At 35.4% G+C, this 21,825-nt stretch overlaps 1 protein-coding gene across 1 annotated transcript; it reads left to right on the top strand.

The window, feature by feature from the left end:
* Nucleotides 1-4,297: 4,297 nt before the first annotated feature.
* On the top strand, nt 4,298-21,543 carry LOC109046704 (docking protein 2-like). The gene is made up of 6 exons (XM_042729008.1): nt 4,298-4,442; nt 6,848-6,955; nt 7,407-7,574; nt 10,262-10,364; nt 15,858-16,033; nt 17,573-21,543. Exons 1-6 carry the CDS (start codon nt 4,383-4,385, stop codon nt 18,569-18,571), a joined length of 1,614 nt encoding a protein of 537 aa, XP_042584942.1. The 5' UTR covers nt 4,298-4,382; the 3' UTR covers nt 18,572-21,543.
* The last annotated feature ends 282 nt before the right edge of the window (nt 21,544-21,825 follow it).

Here is a 21,825-nt window from a genome sequence, read left to right on the forward strand (position 1 = left end):
CCTTTAACTCAGAATAATTATGTTAACAGCTCTGCATGTAATTTTAGGTTACATTTTAGATGCTACATTATTTAAAATGTGTAAAAGATTCACATTTTGACACTAGGTTGTTTCAAACCTCTAATCAGAGGATTGGAGAACTTTTTATGGTATTTTACATTAATGTACTGTACAATAGTTCTGTGAAAACACCAAAAACAGTGTGCATAACAAACCAAATGTAACAACATGTGGTTTAAGGGTCCATTTGCATGACTTCCACCCAGCAGTCAACTGTTAAAGCAATTAGCCTGTAGTATGGTCTAAATCATTTCAGACTGAGAGCACCCTGGGACAGAGCCGTTTCCTCTTGCCTTATACAACCAAACACTCTGAAAACTCAAAACACCTCTACTGGACGTGCTTAAGTTTTTGACTTTATGGGTAGGATATATCAAATAGGATCTCCATTGGGCCCCTTGTCACTCTCTTCACTACTCACTCTCAGGCCATCCAAGATTTAAATGTAAAGTTCAAATGCCTTAATGATGGATTTGATTATTACAAACACACTGATTTTCACTTCACAAGATGTTTACCAACTGAGTAGTGATGTAATGTTTATGAAGAAACAAACTCATCTACTTCTTGGATGGCCTGAGGACGACTACATTTTCAACAAATGTTTAATTTTGGGTGAACTATTCCTCTAAGTTTTTACATCCTGATGCTTTGTGATTTTTGTCGGAATGACAGTTCCCAACAGTGGCGGCTCGTGGGTTTTAAAATAGAGGAGGCACACTAATTGTATTGGTCTGGGATCCCTGCCGATTATTATTATTATTTGCTGAACCGGTTTAAAATGGCTTTTTGTTTGCTTTTAGTCAGAAAATGTAAAGAAAACGACACACATACAACAATATAATATAATTTCACTTACCTGTCCTATCACTTGAAGCAAACATGCATCCCTTCTTAAAAGTCTGTGTTGAAAGAGAGCTGCCTGTTGTGCCATTTAATTAAGCCGACTGCTGTAGCATATATCCAGCTTAAGATGTGTTTTCCCTTTTGTAAATTTGTATATATACTGTTTGAATGACAGCTTGGTAAATCTGATGGCGATCAAATATTCAATATCGCTACTCATCATAAGTACTTTGTGCCTTATCAGTGCAGCGTGAGACATTCAAACCTCAAACTAATAGCACATAATTTACGTCTCTATGATGATTGGTTGATACCAGAAGGGAGGCTAGCCTCCTCTGCGAGGTTTCTTTTCTCAACACTCATCAGCGCTGAAAGTGAACACTCGATGCTGATTGGCAAATTTTTTTTTACCAATGGAGGCACGAGAACTCAGCTCTGCCCCGGCCTCCTCCTCCCCTTCTCTATCACCTAGCGGTTGTAATTACAGGTGCTGGTCATATAATTAGAATATCATCAAAAAGTTAATTTATTTCACTAATTCCATTCAAAATTGGCCAGCAAACTCGCCTGACCTTAACCCCATAGAAAATCTATTGGGTATTGTGAAGAGGAAGATGTGATATGCCAGACCCAAGAATGCAGAAGAGCTGAAGGCCACTATCAGAGCAACCTGGGCTCTCATAACACCTGAGCCACAGACTGATCGACTCCATGCCACGCCGCATTGCTGCAGTAATTCAGCAAAAGGAGCCCCAACTAAGTATTGAGTGCTGTACATGCTCATACTTTTCATGTTCATACTTTTCAGTTGGCCAAGATTTCTAAAAACCCTTTCTTTGTATTGGTCTTAAGTAATATTCTAATTTTCTGAGATCCTGAATTTGAATTTTCCTTAGTTGTCAGTTATAATCATCAAGATTAAAAGAAATAAACATTTGAAATATATCAGTCTGTGTGTAATGAATGAATATAATATACAAGTTTCACTTTTTGAATGGAATTAGTGAAATAAATCAACTTTTTGATGATATTCTAATTATATGACCAGCACCTGTACATCAGCACATTTGGCACATTTGCAATAGAAATGCAGCGCTTTCCAGCCTCATTAGCAATTTATGGTATTACAACTGTGAAATTAAAAAAAAAATAAAATAAAAAAAAATACACATTCTGAGACATGAACTGAAATAAACTGTTAATTTTATTAACATTAAATAGTCTTCCTCCCATTTTCTCTATAGAAAACGAGCCGCCACTGGTTCACAAGACAAAAATCTATAGTTTCCAGTAGTTTGAGGGAGTTGTCGGTTTCAATTTCATTGCAACCAGTTATTTTTCTTTCCCCCAAATTCTATGGAAAACTGTAGAAATATTCAGGGGATCGTGTGAACTTCCAGAGCCAGCAGCGAGGGGCTTCCCTTCTCTGCCCAAGAATCCGCTAATATCCTGTGTCATGAAAAGACATTACTGGCACAGAGATGGAGGACGAAAAAGGCTTGAAATTCAAACAAATAGCTTTAAGAAATGCAGTAGACAACCAAAAAGACATGCAGATAAATTCATATAGCTAAGTTATTGCTGGTTGGGAAAGCATAGTTTTTGAGGCGAAGAACAAAAATAACAAAATGTTCTTTGTTCATTTTTCTCTTTTTGGTCTTCATCAAGCTCAGTCACCACAGGCACTCAAATCCCCCGGCAGCATTCATTGTACGGCTAACGCTAAACCATGATAGCCACTTAAAAAAGGCCTCTCCGCTCCCCAAAAGAGCTGCCTCTGTCTGATTTAAATAAAGAAAAGTAGTTCCAGACTCTTAAAGTCATTTCCCTGCTTTTGTTTTCCTACCAGTCTTGTTGAAAATGAGATCCATGTGCTGTGTGAAAGATCATCAGTCTTGTGAGTGGATTTAGTGTAATCAATAAAGTGAGCGTGAAAGACAACAGGAAGAGTTCATGTTCATGACTGAGGAAGAATAACAGACTAATGAGCTTATGAGGCAAAAATACAAAGCTGACAGTTTCTGCAGTCATTGGTTACGTGTTGCATTAGTTGCAATATAAGTTGAAGTACTAACAGAGAGATCTGTTAGGTGGAGCAAAACAACATCAGAAGGGGTAATGACAAACAAATGTCATAAAAAAGTCTCTCTTGCTTTACTTTTCTGCCTTGTTTGCCAGTTGTTTATTATTTTCATTGTACTCTTTTACAATTTAATCATCTCGTTGTTAAATGGCACTTTACAGAAACGTGTGATGGTATACGCTGTCAAACATATTTATGTGCCGCAGAGAGTGATCTTTCATGAAGTGTGAGCGGTGTGATGTTAGATCATGTGCAGTACTGCTTTGAGGCCCTAGAGGGCAGTGAGAAGATACTACTTGGAAGCATGTAGTCTATTTATTGCTGTTCATATTTTTGATTTGAGGTATAAACGAACCCTTAAGCATTAAACCTCGACATAGATTTCATCCCGCACTGTATGGCTTATTTTTGCCATTGAATGAGTCAAACTTGCATTAACGAAGAGATTTGAATATTATAGAGAGTTAGGATATTTACTTTAGGACCAGTAAGCTACCACCAGAAAAACCTAATAACTATATAGCCTATTAAAGATTTTAAAAGCATTTCATAAAACACTGTAACGACGACTTGGAAAACACCCACAACATTGTATCGTCGCGGAGGCAAATTTTAGCACATTCGTGCAGCTCATTTTCTTCAGAAAATATTTGGGACAGAATTCTGTTTGATTCGGTTTAACTAAATGCAGACTTCCTTTGGAAAAAGGGGTTTGTTTGTTTGTTTGTAGGTCTGACAGCTGTGTTGCATTAATGCTGCAATCCAAAAGGCAGAGGCTTAATATAGAACTGGCATTGGGTCGTTATTACATGATGATTGAATACATTTATTTAAATACATTTTGTATCTCAGGCCTTTACAAAGTGTATACTACCAACACGCACACACACACACACACACACACACACACACACACACACACACACACACACACACACACACACACACACACACACACACACAAACATATATATATTTCTTATATCGCAATTTACTGCTTAAATTCTCAACAAAATAATATGAGAGACAATATGGAAACGCTCAGGCCTCATGTAATGATGCAAAACATGTTCAATTAATATAATCTGCCTAATTTTCTGGGTTTAAACAGTTTGTGATGTTTTTCAATTTAAAGTACAATGCTGTTTCCTTTCATTTGGGTGCAAAATAACATGAGGAAACTCATGATCTTGAGTAATCATTGTGGCTTTGGCTCTTACAGATGCTCTTGCACAGTTCTGCAAAGAAGTGTAAACTCTTTTGGGCTATACAGGAAGTAGATATGGCGGAACTTGGAGATGCTGTTTGCGTCACAAGCAAGTTTAGCAGAAGTAGTATGATATATTAGACGAGACAGTCTTAAGGAGCTGGGTCGGAGACAAGACCGAGAGAAATGGAGGAGGATATTAGAAAGAAGGGGATGCTGTATTTACAACAGCAGCGGTTTGGGAAGGTAAGACAGAAAGTGCTTTACTCACCAGGGGGCTTATATCAATGAACAATCGTGTTCTTTTACGGTAATGGTGTGGAACTACTGTCATAGAACAAAATGAAGGCTGTACTAAAAAGACTCATTTGGCCTGACCGTAGGTTGTAGCTGCTCCATTTCATAAATTACAGCAAAATGGTGAAATCCATGAATATCGTAAAAAACACTTTTGATGGCTGTTGTCTTTTTTTATTTTTATCTCAAATAATTGCAAAATGTTTTGTTGCAAAATACTGGACATTTGGCCCTTCTTTAGTTCCTGTATAACACCTATAATTTTGCTTGCGTTTGTCTGTAATATTGCAGCGCAGCTGTTCATATTTCAGACAGATAGATAATTTAATTGTATTTGATTTTGTTTTATTTTATTTACAGTTAATAAGTATCTGTCCAAACATTAAGGCCTAAAGGAATCACTAATGTACCCGTGATGTTGAGCAGTACTCCAAGCATATATCACTTCAGTTGTTTCTCTTTAATGTGGACTGTAAAAAAGGGTTTGCAATTCGGTTTGCATTCATTTACAGTTAAAAATTATTTCATTAACTGATATAATGTTAAAATAACAGCCAACTGAAGTATTAAAATCAGTTATGAACTTTACCATAATACACTGACAACCACCAAAAGACACAGGTGGTCATGAAAAAAGCCACATGTTCAGTAGAATCACAGCTCATTGCAATGAGCTTTCCCACAAGATGAAGTATATTATAATATAAAGGTACACACAGGGTCATGCACACACATATAAAACTCCATGTTAACATTAAAATCATAATGCAATAGCTTATCGTTAACTGTAATTAACAGGTAGCATTTTTACAGTCTTTTGCCCATTAAAAGTATGACATTTTTACAGTGTGGGGAACTTAATTAATTAGTTGAATTAGTAATAGTTTGTGTGACAGAAATTATATTTGCACTCACAAGTGAATGAAAAAGATAAATATCATTGGGGAAAAAATACTTCTGCATTATAATTTGTGTGCAGCTTGCTGGGCTTATGAATTTCAATTAGCAGCCTTCACTTTTCCTAATTTGAACCACCACATGTTTGTGGACAAATACTCCATGTCTATTGAGCTATTACAATAAGAGAGGAATTCATGAATCATATTAAGCACACTGGCAGTGTCATGAACAACTTCCTGAACTGTGAACATGATCCACTTTAACTTGTCCATATTCTCATTTAAAACCATTTTCACTTCATTTTGATTGATGCTGCTGATAATATTATTGGTTCCACCATATGGGACTGCAGTAGAGGAATAGCCTGTTGGCATAATTTAGAGGACTTATGGGCTGCTGGAGTCCATTAAAGTGGGTTAATATTAGCAATAGGATCAGGGCTGTCTCTTTAGGAAACCAGAAGGTGTGTGTTGCATCTGTAATAGATTATGTGCTGTTTGAGGCCATGAATTTCTCTGAAATAGTAGGTAATCTCCGTACCACCGAGATTCTTTAAACTCTTCATCTTATTACGGGTATTTCCGGAATCTCACACTTTAAATGCTATCAGTTGATGCTCATATGATCCTACCATCCTACCAGCCAATTGAATAAGTTGTCATTACCTTAATTGGCATTCTACATGTGTTTCTTATTGAAGTGTACACATTTTGGACTGTTTAGTGACTTTTAGTTTAAAAAACATTATGGGAAGATTTTTACATGAACCACTTCCCGTTTTAAGGTCAAAAACAAGTGCAGAATTGTTGGTAATATCACTGACATTATGAAAACTTCAAATAACCATAAGGGAACATCATATTTTGACAAATAGAAACATATCACAAAGTTGAAGAAACTGTTTTGCATGTCAAAGTAAATTTTTCTAAATACCAGAAAGTTGATTTTTAGATGTCATGTAAATTTTTCTAAATACCAGAGTAGAATAAAAAGTTAAAGAAACTGGTTTGCATGTCAAAGTAAATTTTCAAAATACCAGAAGGAGAAAAAGAAAGAAATATATATATGTATATCTATATATATATATATATATATATATATATATATATATATATATATATATATATATATAGATATATATATATCTATATATATATATAGATATGTATATTATCTGAAAATATACACGATAATGTGAAGATTATAAGAGATTATAAAACAGGATGAGTAATTTTTTTTTTGGGGGGGGGGGACAATTTGAAATGTAAATCGTACAACCCAGTGATTCAGCCTACCCATCAAGGTTTTGTCCCAAGATGATATTTTATGGCTCTAATATGTTTTATAGATGTAAGGTGCTTTCTTCTAATGTTATTTTATATTAGACATCCTGAAATATAATAAAGTGTGACAGTTTACATCACTTTAAGCAATTTATCTCCTCTCTGTTTCAGAAATGGCGTAAGGTCTGGTCCGTGCTGTACCGAGAGAGCTCCTGCTCCATCTCTCGTCTGAGCGGCAACACACTGGAGAAAGCCAGCCGTAAACAGGAAAACAAAAAGGTGAGCAAGAAACCGTGTAGCTCAGATTGGCTCAAGTGAGAACATATCTGAGGAGAGTGATGTAGATCATTGATGTGCCACGCTACATGAACAATCAAACTCGGTGGGGGGTCATGCACAAGGTTTATGTGTGGGCGGACATGTACAAACAATTTGCAGGAGGTGCCATTAAATTTTTTCCCATTTCTGCTACGAAATATGACAAACAAAAATCCCCTTTTCCATACAAATTAGGATTTTCACAAAAAAGCTATCTTCTGAAATTAATGCATATGGAGAATGATCAGACCTGGAAAGAAAAAAAAATGTTCATGCATCATACAACCCACACAATTTGCAAATCTTGGAGCATATTTAAATGCTGATGTGTAGTTATATTTTTTGGCAAACATTTCAAAACAAATTTTTGACATTTTTATAAAATCTCAATTTTTGTGTTTTTTTATTATAGGTGATAAAAATGAATGACTGCATTCGTGTTTCGGAGGCTGATGTTGAAGGCTGTCCACGGGATTGTGGACCTTTTTTGGTGGAGACAACTGAAAAGACATTTATTTTTGCTGTTGAGATTGCTGAACTTGAAGACTGGATCCAGAAACTGTGTGAAATCGCCTTTCCGGTATTTAACACTGTTTTTAAATTGTGCGATGGTTTCTTTCCAGTGTTTAACACTGCTTTTGTCTTTTTTCTGTTTTGGAATATTATGGTGCAACACCTCATTTGACACCTGATTGCAAAGTGTATAGCGGTTATTTCAAAGTTTCCAGGTTTGGTCCTGTCTTTTGTTTCAGGCTTTGTAGCCTCAGTTTAATGTTTTTGAAGCTCCTGATTCCTGTTGCATGCCAGTTTAACAGACATTTGTTTACTTCTGCCATCAGCTAAGACTATAGAGGTTGTCTTTGCTGAAAGCTTGTCAGCTGCTTATGCTAAAATTTCTGCATATGTGAGGATTCAAACTGCAGCAGCTTGCCAAGATTTTTTGTCATCTCAGCAGATGTAAAAGCCCTTCAAAGCTGATCAGACAACTTGCTACTCATACACATTCACATTCTCATTCTGCTTTACAAATAAAAACAACAGCTTCCATTTAAATTGAATTTTCTTTCTTTCTTTCTTTCTGTCTTTAAAGAAGGGAAGTTGTTTTCATATCTCATTGTACCGTATATATTGTGTTGTGAGTAACGGTTATAGTTCAAATAAAGGAAGTAACTGTCAAGTAACATTGACTTAATGGATGTTAGAGGTACGTAAGCTCTTTTCAGACGGTTGCAACATGTAGAGCTTCACTCTTGCGCTGTTCTGGCCACGGGTTAAAGTAAATGCTTTGTAACATTACATGGGCTAAGAAGTATGTTCTGAGTAAAGGGGCCTGTACCCAAAAGGTCGACCTTATGAAAGCTTCTCTAATTAAAACTTCTCATTTTAACACTCCAGCAGTACCTACTGTACTATAGTGGTTTAACCTCACACTTTTTTGATACTGCTAACACTTTTTTTATTATTCTCTTTAGTTTCATATCCACATTTAACTACATTTGAACACCTTTTGAAATAGATGTGAGTGGTTCCTAAGTGTTTTTGGTCCCTAGATATGACTGGCTTTCCTCCTGTGGGTATTGCCTGCCAGCAAGAATTGTGCACCTTTCAGAATTGAATTGAAATTGCCTCTAAAACTCCAATTTAATTACTACTTATGTATCAGTCATTAAATGGAATTAAATTAAAATTTTTAATTGAAGAGAGAAGGATTGATTGAAGGACAGCCAGATAGGAAAATTAATAGATGGACGGATGGATAGATAGATATTGTATTTAGATACTGTAGATGGAGAGACAGACAAATGGATAGGTTGATGGATGGATGGATGGATACATAGATATTGTAATTAGATACTATAGATAAACAGACAGATAGGTAAATAAACAAATGGATGGACTGATAGATGTACAGATAGATAGACAGAAAGATACATAGATACTATAGTGCAACACAGCAATACGTGCCTAGGTACGTAATAACAGTGCTGCAGAAATGCATTTAGAGGCATGTATTTTGAATGAGCCTGGCTTGCTATAGTTATATACTATAGATAGACAGACAGGTAAATGATGAATGGATGGATTGATAGATGGATGGATAGACAGATAAATACAGATACTGTAGATAGATACTGTAGATTCATACTCCAAATCATGAGTAGAATGGGAGCCAATTCTTCAGTCAGAATTTTCAGCTCTGTCTGCCAGATGAGAAATTGGCTTCTCTTTGATTGGAAATCTATCAATCATGTCTGTAGCATAAACAATGTGAGACGAGTTACACACCAAACTTTTTAAACTTGCGCTTAGAGGTTTGTTCAAATCCCCACACCTTAGAATGAGAAACCGCAAGAGTGATGCTTGCCAGATATGGAATTGAATCATTCAGCTATGGATTTGAACATATTGGCACAGACCAATGGGAATGTTGAGATTACGTACAGTCTGATGTCTCAGGTTCCTCCAGCTTTTTAGCTTTTGCCTAAAAAAAGGCTGCTGTCTTTGAGAATTTGAAACTGGAGTGGTGCTACAGAAAGCCAACAGTGGAAGCTGTGTTGTGGCTGTTGAATGAGGAACGCTGTGGAATGGAAGAGCTTGATGTAATGCACTGGGGGAAATGAATAGGGCTTTATGTTGAGAAGGTTGCTGTTGTGCAACATAATATGATCACTTTGGCTCAGTTTTGGAGAGCATTTGTTGGCTCAGAATATGGTTCCTCAACAAAGGCCGTTTGTCCAAAGCCTTGTGGTGAAGTTAAACAGCATTTCAGCTGGTGCGAAAAATAAAGAAGTGCAAAGAGAATTTCCATCTAACATACCAGTGGAAATGACACTTGCTGGTAGAGGACTAACAGTGTGAAAAATACTATTTTGCTGAGTATATTTTGCTATAATTGTGTTTTGTGCTGTAACAATTGTGAGTTTTTTAAGACTGTGGATCTCAAATTATGCATGAAGGTGAATCTAATGGTTTGAGGTATACTGTACCCGTGGTTGCCTGTGATCACCATATCAGAGCTGTTAACATTACTCAGCTTATTGTAATGCATGATAATCTATTATACTAACCCCAAAAAAAAAAAACATACATATATATATACACAAAAAAAGCAAACATGTGTGTATGTGTGTGTGTGGTGTGTGTGGTGTTTGTTTTTTTTGCTGTATGTTTATTATAGGCTAAGTGAATCAACATGGTAAGCCAAAACTGCATTTTTAAAGTTTGTGTTGTGTGGTTTAAACTGCTGTATGTTTTTGTTAATTGTAGATGAGCTGGACGGAGAGAGGAGCAGTGAGAGGAAACAGTTTACATGCTGAATCTGATGACGTCACGATGGCGGACAACACTCTCTACTGCAGCAGAGAAACTGGTAAGGAAGTGTACAGTGTGTACAAACCCATAAAATTACAACAAAATCATTCCAAAACCACTAATATGAATGCATGCACACAAGAGGAGTTGCTTGTGGAGCTGTTCTGATGGATGAGTTGGTTTCAGAGATCTGGTAAAGTACTTTACAAAGGTCACGGCCAGTTACTGGCAGTTTCTGTGGAACATATTCAAAAAATAGACCTCATGGCAGGAGTAGATGTAGATACTAACCAATTTGGTACACCGTCTCTAGCTGACCAGCTTTTGCTGAGATAGGCTGACACCTCTAGTTAATTTTGTGCTGTGAAAATATTGTAAACCAACAGCTAACTTCTTCATTCCTCTGTTACGTAGTGGAAAGTTGTGGCTCATCTTAGTTCTCTTGTGGTGGAAAAAAATATCACACAAGTGTCCGCCTTGTTTGCAGATTGACCACTATCTGTGTAAATGCGCAATATCCTGCAGTTCTCAAAGAGTGTTCAGTGCCCCGTTTGACTTCCTTTTCATCCATTTTTATTTGAATGTCTTCATTAATGCTGGGTAAGTGCTGTTTTTTATGGTTGGTATAGTGTACTGTTCTTTGTAACACCAGATACTTTCATTTCAACTCATCTTTCATTTCATTTCATCAAATGCTGCAGTATTTGAGAACATTATTTCGGGAGTGTAGTTGGGCTCTTTTGCAATTATGTGAAATAATGATAACAGCTGTGTGTATTTCTTAACAGACCATGCACATATTTCTCATTCAGACGTTCTTGTACGTCAAAGCTGTATCTGATCTCATCAATCAAATTCTGACCTATTTGTAAATGAAAATGTAGAGTTAATACAGATAACTCTGCATTGGAATTATGTGTATATATACACACACACACACACAACCATTCAAAATTTTGGCTTTTTTTTTTTTTTTTTGAAAGTTTTTATGTTCTTATGCTCACTATTTTTGTAATTTTCTTTCTGTGATGGCAAAGCTGAATTTTCATCAGCCATTACTCCAGCCTTCAGTGTCACAGGATCCTTCATAAATCATTCTTATATGCTGAATTGCTGCTAATCTAATTATAATAATAATTATTATTATTATTGTCAATGTTGAAAACAGTTGTGCTCATTAATTTTTTTTATGAATACAAAGATCATAAGAACAGCATTTATTTAGATAAAACATTTGTAATGTTAAAAAATATTTGTGTTTTTTTCTGTCATTGTTAATCAATTTAATAGATTCTTCAAAATAGTTTCAATTTAATAGGAGGTCTTCAAATAAAAGTGTTTTATTATAGTATAATATATTATAATATTAATAGATATATCTTCATATAGTATATAATAATAATAAAAATTTCACATTATTATTTATGTAATCTTATATTCCTTGCAATGATATTTTCATATGTAAATTTTGCATGAATTTGTTTGTATGAATCCATCGAACTCTCTGCATTGTCTTCAGTCTTGGTACATGTTTCTTCTTCCATCTGTTCATTTACACTGAGCAAATTGAAAAAGAGGCGAACAGACTTTTAAACAATGCCAGGGTAAGAGAAGTGCCGTACCAAAAAAAGACAGATAGGAGACCCTCATTGTCACCCTGTATTTGCCCACATTCAAAAATGTCACTTAACAGGCAATCTGCCCCAGCCAGTCCAACTTCACTGGGCATTTGAACACAACCCTGACTGTTTAATCATGGGTGATTATGTTCCTGTATTTGCCCGCATTCAGAAATGGCATTTAAATGATCTCATTACACTAATTGACTTATTTCAGTCTGCAAAAAGTTGGCCCATTTGTCTGTGTGAGCTTCAGCATTCTGTTGCTTTCTTTCCTCTCCCTAATCAATCTGTCTTGCTTAAGTTACACACACATACAGACTATCAAACAAATCCATCTGTTTCAATTTAAATATCAGAAGGCCTTGTTCTGTCAAGCGACAGCAGGGTAACGGGGTGCGCGAGGAATTCAGGGATCAGAGGGGAACTGTAAGGCTGTAAAACTACTGCTTATTTACAGCACATACAGATATTTACACCAGGATGCAACATTTTCACAACCAACACAAAATCGTCAATGAATCAAACCTTATGGCGAAATTAGTGATACTAAAAAGCTGTAAACCACATCAAATAACAGCAAATCGCGTAGTATATGAAACCACTTGCCAGATTTAAAAACATTAGTGTTAGGAGGTTAGAAAAGCATCACTCATCTTGACTCCGCCAATTTATTTCTGATGCCAGATTTGACACTTATAGTTAAAAAAGATTTTTTATGTTTTTTAAAGTCTCTTATGGTCACCAAGGCTGCTTTTATTTGAACAAAAATACAGTAAAATATTGTGAAATATTATTACAGTTTAAAATACCTATGTGTTATTTAAATACATTTTAAATTTTAATTTATTTAATTCATTAATCCAGTCTTCAGTATCACATGATTCCTCAGAAATCATTGTAATATCAATCTTCATTGATTTTTATTTTTTTTTAAATATGCTGATTTGTTGCTCAAGAAACATTTCTTAGTATTATAAGTGTTGAAAACATTTGTGTTTAATTTTTTATTTTATTTTATTAAAAGAAAGTGCAAAAGAACAGCTTTTATTTGAAATAGAAATATTGGGTAACATTATAAATGGGAGTCATTTAATTAATTTAATGTATCCTTAACAAAGGAATAATTATATATAATAAAAAAAAAACCAAACCAGTTAGACTATCATTTGTTGTCTAAAAAATATCTGTCAGTGTCACAAATGATTACTTTGCATTCAAAATAATGATAAAGCTTTGCCTTGATAAATCAAGAAAGATTATTTTGTGACTAAAAGACTAAATTTGGAAGAGATATGGGTTTCTCTGGCTGATGGTAACCTTATGCTTGACCAGATAGTGACCTCCTGCTAGCAAACTTGATCAGACGCCAAATCCTCTGTTTATCCTGTAACACAGCAGGGCCAGGGCTGTGCATCTTTCACTGAAAGAGCTCTCAGACTTTATACCCCATTCTATTCATGTCTACATCAAATGCACTGTTTGCATCAAATGTACCTTTTACGATTTTACAACTTCCTGAACACAACACACACCTGGAGGGAGAAAGAGATAAAGTGTGAGAGTGTGTTATGCAAATGAGGTCGTGTGGAAATGGGGGGTTACGACCACAAAACAGTTGCTGTGAATTTGGTGCATTGCCAAATGTAGAGCAGTAGTGAGAGAATCTTGCATTTGAAACTTACCACTTGTCGCTCAGTGACAACAGGATGTAAATATGGAAATGAGTCTCATTTTTACACTAGTCTGTATATAGTGTGCCTTTTTTGTTCTTTTGCAGGAAGTGCCATTTTTTCATTTGATGAGAGGTGTTTTTAGAGAAGTGATTTCATTTTAGAGAGGTGATTTAGGCTGTTGCTTCTATTCTGACAGCTGCAAACAGAAGCTAGCATTGTTTCTGCAAAGACATACTTCCTCTCAATGAAGTTTAACTGTGGCTGGAGGAGCCACGTTTCAAACGAAAAAAAGATACCTCCAAACCACATCGCAGCCTTTGTCTTTCTGTCTCTCTCTCTTCCCCTTTCTGGTATGATTATTGGCACAATTATGCAAAAGAGTTTCACATAACTATGCCGATGCATGGCCTGAAGCAATGACATGCAGAGCTGCACCTCGCGACCCGAGGTCAAGCCCCAGCTCCAGGTCCTCTGCTGATCCTCTTCCTCTCTCTTCTTAGTGTTGTTTCCTCTCTTGTCTAAACTGTTCTATTTAATAAAAGCCAAAAATACCGTAACATGAATGAATGATTTGACAAAACATTATACTAACATGCAAATGGGTGTTTATTCCTGGGTTATTATTTTAAACTATAAAACTGTTAAAGACATTTTTTGTTAGTTGAAATAGAGCTGAAATAAAATAAAACATTTAAATAAAATAAAATATAAATGTTAGATGAAAAACCTAAACTAAATTAAATTTAGAAATATTGCCCTGGTAGCTAACTGAAGTTGAAATACTAAAATAACACTAAAAATTTTGGAGAAAAACAACAACAACAACAACTAAATAATTATATTAAAAATACTAATAAACAAATAAATAATAAACAAAAAAAAAAAATTATAATGACAACTGAATAAACTGTATATATATGTTAATTAAAAATATTAATAAAAACTATAAAAGTATCTAACTAATATTTATATATTACTTGTTTTTTTTGTTGTTGTTGTTTTTTGTTGTTGTTTTTGGTAAATTTTTGCTGCATGCTTTTAACCATATTTATAGATTTGGTTTATCCTCATTCCAGACCAACACTTTCAATTTTAATAATTTTTTCATAATAATTTTTTTTTTTTAAATATATGAAAAAAATCAGCATTACATTTAGATAATCATCTAAACAGACATATGAAATAATCATAAAATATTTAAAAGTATTTAAATATTGCAGTGACATAATATTTTGTGTATAATTCCAAATCAAACTTATGGTAAATTAAAATAATATTTACATTATTTTTAATATATATATAGAAATATTTAAATGTATGAATAAATCTTTTAATATAATGGTCCACTGTTTTAAAAAAAAAAAAATTAAACAAACTATTAAAAAAATTTAAAATGGAAACACCCAAATATAGTTTTTTATTTATTTATTTATTTTAATTCTGAAGGATAATAATGAAAAATAATATTTCAGAGTAATTTTAACTTCTGCTATACAGACTTTGAGAAACATTCACATTTACATAAAATTTAAGCAAAGCCTGAATTAATAGCCCAGTGTTACGGGTCGACTGTTTTTGGACTGAATGACATGCAGAAAAATCTCTTTCTGACACTTCACCTCAGGAAATTAATAGAGTTTTCATCACCCATGTCTGCTTCATGCGGAAAAACATCTGCATGGTGAGCGCTTTAATAGACAATCCCTCTGGAGCAGCAGCAGAATCCTGCACCACACAGTTCACCCTGCGGTTCAGCAGTAATGAATGGGGTGTTGACCTTTCTTAACCGAGAACATCTAATAAGACGCTTGTTTCCCAGCAGTGCATGTGCTAAATCTGTACACTTCTGTAAAAACAATTATATTGCGTACATTTAGCATCAAAAGAAATCTGCTTTGAACTATTGTACATATCTGACAATGACCTCTGATACGTACCATCTGCTTCCAAAAAGAGTTGAATCAGTATATTCATTCACCAAGAAAAGCCTGTAAATATTACATAATTTATTACAGTTACACATTTTTATGATTATAGAACCCCATTTGGGTTTATCCATCAGATGTAGTTTCTAATAAGAGTTTTTAAAAATGATTTGAAAGATATAACCGCAAAGACACTCATTAGCCTTCAGAAGGCCGCAAGTGTGCTGAATCCACTGATATTTTTTATCTGAAAAAGTGTCAAGTGGTTGATATATGTTGTGTTCTTTTGGCACATTGTTTATGTAAAGCTTTTCCTTTCTGTTGTCTTCAGCAATGAAAGACTTTAAGGTGACGGTGAGGCGTACAGAGGCTTCTGAGAGATGTGGCCTGAAAGGAACAGTGCTGTTACGGACTGATTTTGATAGCCTTCTTCTGAAGGAACCGAAGACGGGAGAGGTTCTCTACTCCTGGCCCTACCGCTTCCTCCGCAGGTTCGGACGAGACAAGGTATGGCTTTGACAGTGATCTGCAGTCATTCAGTTAATGCTAGTGAGGTGTGTGCTCTCTGTCATTCATAATGCCCCAGTAGAGTGATGGGGATATTGAACTGTTAAAAAACATTGTCATTTGAATGAGATTGTTATTTTAATACGCAGACTCCCTTGTGAAAAAAAAAAAAAAAAAAATTGTACGTCAGAAAGAATGTTGCCCCCAAAGTTAGCAGTTAACAGTATCTGTATAAATCATTTTGTTAGGACTTGACTGAACTGATAAAAAGGCAAAGTTATCAGTATTAGCAGTTAACAGTATCTGTATAAATCATTTTGTTAGGACTTGACTGAACTGATAAACACGTACTATAAAAACATTTACTCAATAAAATAATAAAATAAATAAATAATAAACCAGCCTAAACTTTACACTTTTATTGTGGTCAGACTGCAAAAATGTATCATTGTTTTCACATAAATGTTAAATATTACACCTGTTTTCAACATTGATATACATTTATTTTCAAAGGATCATGTGACATTTAAAACTGGAGTAATGCAGATTTGCCATCACAGGGATAAACTTGACCCTGGACCACAAAACAAGTCATAAGTAGCGTGTGGCAATAGACAACAATACGTTGTGTGGGTCAAAATTATTGATTTTTCTTTTATGCCAAGAATCATTAGGATATTACGTAAAGATCATATTCCATGAAAATATTTAGTAAATTTCCTACCATAAATGTATTAAAACTTAATTTTTGATTAGTAAAGCAGATTGCTGAGTACTTCATTTGGACAACTTTTAAAGGCGATTTTCTCAATATTTTGATTACATTTTTATTTCAAATAGTTGTATCTTGGCCAAATATTGTCCTATCATAACAAACCATACATCAATTGAAAGCCTGTTTATTCAGCTTTCAGATTATGTATACATCTTAATAATAAAAAAGAACCCTTATGCAGTCTGCAAAAAAAAAAAAAATTAGTTTAAAGCAGTTGACGGGTGGTATTGGTAATTTAGTTTATAAACAGTAAAACAAACAAACAAACAAACAAAAATGGAAAGACACCATAAAACAAACAAACAAACAAACAAAAATGGAAAGACACCATCAGGGGAAACAGATGATTAGTTACATGGCTTTAATGTTTGCTACTGTATGTCAGGATTTATTCAGCAAATGCATTTCTATCTGCCATTTTTTACATTAACTCTGTTTTTCACGTCAAAAACCACCTCAAGTGAGCATAAAAACTTTTTTCAGAATTATGGAATTTTTTCATACCTAATTAGGCATTTCCATTACTTGTTTCTGATGTAATCCTTCAAAATGTGCAGGCTTAGCTACCATTTTACCATATTTTCAATCAAATAAATTCAGCCTTGGTGTGGACATTTTTCAAAATAATTTACAAAATCGTACTGACCCCAAACTTTTGGATGGTATTCTACATCCATTGTTTTTGAAGATTAAATTGAAATTTAGTGTCTTAGCATCTTTTTACTACTTACTACTAATTAAATGTATCATTTCTCAACAAACAGGCAACTTTCTCCTTTGAGGCTGGGCGAAGATGCGACTCGGGGGAAGGCAACTTTGAGTTCGACACAAAGCAAGGAAACAGCATCTTCCAATCTGTAGAGGCCGCCATCAATCTACACAGAGTCAGTTTACCTCAGAAGCAAATATCAGGTGGGGAGCGAGATACCGTGCCCCCTTCACCTCAAATGAGAGCTGTGGCAGATGATGCATGTATCTACAGTGTGGTGACTGAGGGAGCAATCAGAGATGGATCCAAACAACCCCAGAACCCCCAGCAAACCAGACTTGAAGCCCCTGCAGAGAAACTTCTGACCGGAGTCAAGAGCCTGACCCTGGACGCCAGGCCTCCGCCACGAAAGAGCCAGGTCAAAAACTTCCGCAGCTGTCCCTTGGTCAACAGTGAGGATGAGATGTATTCCCGGGCCATGGCCCCTGATCCAGATCGGGGAAGTCCAGGGGAGAAGAGAGAACCAAAAGATAGATGTTCCCCATGCTCCAACCCTGAGGACTCTGACTACTCGCTGCCCTTTGACAACATTTCCAAGAACGTTATGGGAAATATTTTGTCTGCATCAAACTCTTCACCCATGTTCGTAGAACCCAGTTGTGAAAATGACAAGAAAGGCAATATAGAAAACACAGAACCACTTTATGACATTATAGATGAAACTGCAATCAGAAACCGTTTCTCAAACAGAAAACCACATCCTTACAAAAGAGTGGAGCACATTTATGATGAACCAGAGGGTTGTGGTGTGGCTCCAAGTGTGCCTCCATCACTCTATGATGAACCGGAGGAGGTCAAAGGTCATGCTTGGAAGATGTTGGGCACAGTAATGGATCCGAGCGGTCATGAGTATCCATACAATGCTTCTGCTGACGACTATGCAGTTCCTAAACCTCCCAGGAGGGCCTTGCTTTCAAAGCAGAAGGACAATGAGGAAGAGGACAGTTCACCCTATGATAACATTATGGTGAAAGGAGTGCAAAAGAATAACTAAGGACTGCTTCAGAATCAAAATAGGACAATGAAGTTAAATATAAGTGAGTGTGCATAGTTCAGTTCCTCTCTGGGGGTGAATCACTGTAGCCTAACTTAAACCCAAATGCGCTAAAATTGCACTGCAATTGTTTTGTCATTATTTGAATAACAGACACACACTTTTTATGTAAATTAGGCTTGTTTTAGGACATGCATCATTATTTGACGTGTTATTAACATTGTGCTATATTGATCATGTAAATGTTTATTCTTCAAATGATGGTAAAGTGTGAAATAATCACAGTTTATTCAAACAAGCACAATTTTGGCTGTTTAAGTGCACCCAAAATCCATAATCATCTAAATGCACTAAAATAGCCATACACAGTGTATATTCTTTAAGTGCAAACACTCGTCTTTTTGTGTAAATTAGGCTAATTATAGATGACACCTTATTCACAACATTGCTTTTTTTTCCCCAGCGCAATTAACATTGCATTATCTTGATCAGGTGAACATTTATTTGTAAAAACTTTATTTATATAGAGCACACTTTTGGATTTTTAAAGAACGCCTGTTTATCTAGTGTAAACTAAAACTAAACTAAACTAAACTAAACTAAACTAAACTTATAATTAAACATGTAAAAGTAGCGATGCACAGAGAATGTTATGTTTCATTTTATTGCCACTTTTTAAGTAAATTAGGCTCATAGACTCCACCTTCTTCACAACTTGCATCGCTATTTGCCATTGCGATTATCGTTGCATTATATTTATAACGAATATTTATTCATAAAATTTTATTTATTTAGATGAGCCCACTCTTGGCAAACGTCTACCTAAATGCTCTAAAGTAGTGATGCAAAACAGTTGTGTCACTTTTGGCAAAAACACAACCACCCACAAACCAGTTTATTTAATAAAATAAGACTGTGTCTTGAGACTGTAAATTAGGCTTATGCAAGATTGCACCTTATTCACAACAGACAAAGCTATTTGTCGGAGCATTTAACATTGTGCTGTATTGATCGAAAACATATATTTGTCAAAAGTTGCCATTTATTCACACTTTTAGTTTTTAATGAGATAAACCAGCAGCTAAATGCAGTAGCGATGTGCAGAATATTTATGTGATGTGCAAACACTTCTTTTATATAAATTAGACTGCACCGTATTCACAATTTGTATCGCTGTTTGCCATTGCGATCATCGCCGCGTGATATTAATCGTTTATTCATCAGATTGGATTTCTTTAGACAAGCCCACTTTTGGGTTTTCGATGATCACCTGCAATCCAATTTAACAAGTAGCTAAATGTGCTAAAATAGCAATGCGCAGTTAATTAAAAATATATATAAAAATTGAGCGCAAGCATGCTTATTTTACGTCATTTAGGCCTATTATAGACTACCTTTCTTTTTTACAATTTTGCCAGTGCAGTTAAGATTGCATTATTTAACCAGTCTGGTTTAGCCAGTCGCTAAATGCACTGAAGTAGCAATGCACAGTGAATATTCTTTTTTTTTTAAATTCATGTCTCCTTACTATGAAAATTAAGTTTATTATAGATAACGTTTTATTTACAAAACCTTCGCATTTAAAGAAACAATTGAGGTGTCTGAATCTGCGAAGTATAGCAGAATGTTGTAGTCCGCTTAGAACCAACCCTTAAGATCTGCATTTGCATTCAGCACAAATTCTGTAAACGTGTTTGCACTTAACTGATTTGCATAACCAAAACTGCTAAAACAGTGCTATCAGCAGGCACAGTGCATTCTTAGTGAATTCCCCATTAAGTGTCCGAATACCACACGAGCGTATCTACTATGACCTTCACTATCCACAAAGGCGAAGTTGATTTTATCCGGTAGTAAATCAAAGAGTAATTTAGCTTCGGTTGAACACAGGGCCCTAATAGCCCTTCTTCTCTGTCTTTTTTTGGACTGTGACGAGAGCTCACACAGGTAATTAAAGTCCTGCAGATCTCTCCCAAAATGGACGGCGCCCATCACCTAATCCTCTGCTCGCTAATGATGGACAAGGGAATTCCATCGAGTGTCATTGTACTATTCAGGCCAGACTCTGACTTTCCCTCTTACAGGCTTCCTATTTTGAGGAGCACATGAATAATAATAACTTGACTTGCAGAGGGAAACTGGGGCACTGTTAGGATGCTGCTGGGCTCCCTGCCTGCCACGGTTCATGAGCCCCACACAGTCTTGAGACTTTTAAAAGTCTGAAAACACTTTACAGCTCTTATCAATTCAGTCTCTTTACTCTTTCAGAGCATTCCAGGAATATGAACTGCATTGCACATGATGTGAACAGATTTTGATGTATTTTACTGTACATTGACCATGTTTTAAATGCACACAGCATATTGCTATCATTGTAATTAGACTGGATGTGGTTCAAAACATACGTGAGGGCAATTTAAAGCTATCTGCTGCCATCAGACTGAAGAGAGATGTGGTGGCAATCTGCTACTGGAACATTTTAGCATAGTTTTGCAACTCATTAACGGAGTAAACTGGTACAGACTTAAGACGTCAATAAAGTTCGCACTGATGCACTTATTCCAGCTTTGGGAGTCTGGTGTGAGATGAGCTCTGCATAAATGCTGAAAAAGATGAAAGCTTTGCTAAGCACCGACTCTGTGGCCTAGTTCCTTGTTGTGTAAAATAGGTTGTTAAACAACAGGGGGCACTGTTTCTCCTCAGTAGGGAGCCAAAACACTGCGTGGTTGGAGTCATGGTGTGCGTCGTTGTGAGAGAGTCGAAAGCTTCAGGGGTGTTGGTTTTTTGTTAATAAAAAATATTTTCTCTCTTATTGTTGCACAGAAATCGACATGGAGTATTCAGTGGTATGCTTGAAATTATTAATGGAAAAAAAATCAACTGAAATGTAACTGAAATGTGCTTAGTGTTCCTTTACTGAATAAATAATAGTGCTGCAAGCTTATTTTAGATAGAGACCATGAGCCTAATGCCAAAGTTGTTTCATGCCCACGATTTCTTTAAACCAGACTTGACACTAAGGCAACGCGAGTCTAATGTGGAAACTCTGAAAAAATAGATATTACTGATAGTTTTTTTTTTTTTTCAGATGTAAAGATGTAAAGTAATACAACACTGGCACCATATGACACTGTCTACAATAAGATCTATAATACCTGGATATTAATGGTAAAAACCCAACTAAAATGTCCTTAGTATTCCCTTACAGAATATATAATAATAATAAATATATAACATTCCTTTTAATGATATAT

This window comes from Cyprinus carpio, chromosome B8 (genome assembly GCF_018340385.1).
Source record: "Cyprinus carpio isolate SPL01 chromosome B8, ASM1834038v1, whole genome shotgun sequence".
In the NCBI taxonomy this organism is placed as follows: Eukaryota; Metazoa; Chordata; class Actinopteri; order Cypriniformes; family Cyprinidae; genus Cyprinus; species Cyprinus carpio.

Bases quoted from the DNA above. Each gene is read 5' to 3' on its own strand.
- LOC109046704 (XM_042729008.1), top strand. From the start codon at position 4,383: ATGGAGGAGGATATTAGAAAGAAGGGGATGCTGTATTTACAACAGCAG. The intron at 4,443-6,847 runs GTAAGACAGAAA...TCTCTGTTTCAG, and splicing joins AACAGCAGCGGTTTGGGAAG to AAATGGCGTAAGGTCTGGTC. The intron at 10,365-15,857 runs GTAAGGAAGTGT...TGTTGTCTTCAG, and splicing joins CTACTGCAGCAGAGAAACTG to CAATGAAAGACTTTAAGGTG.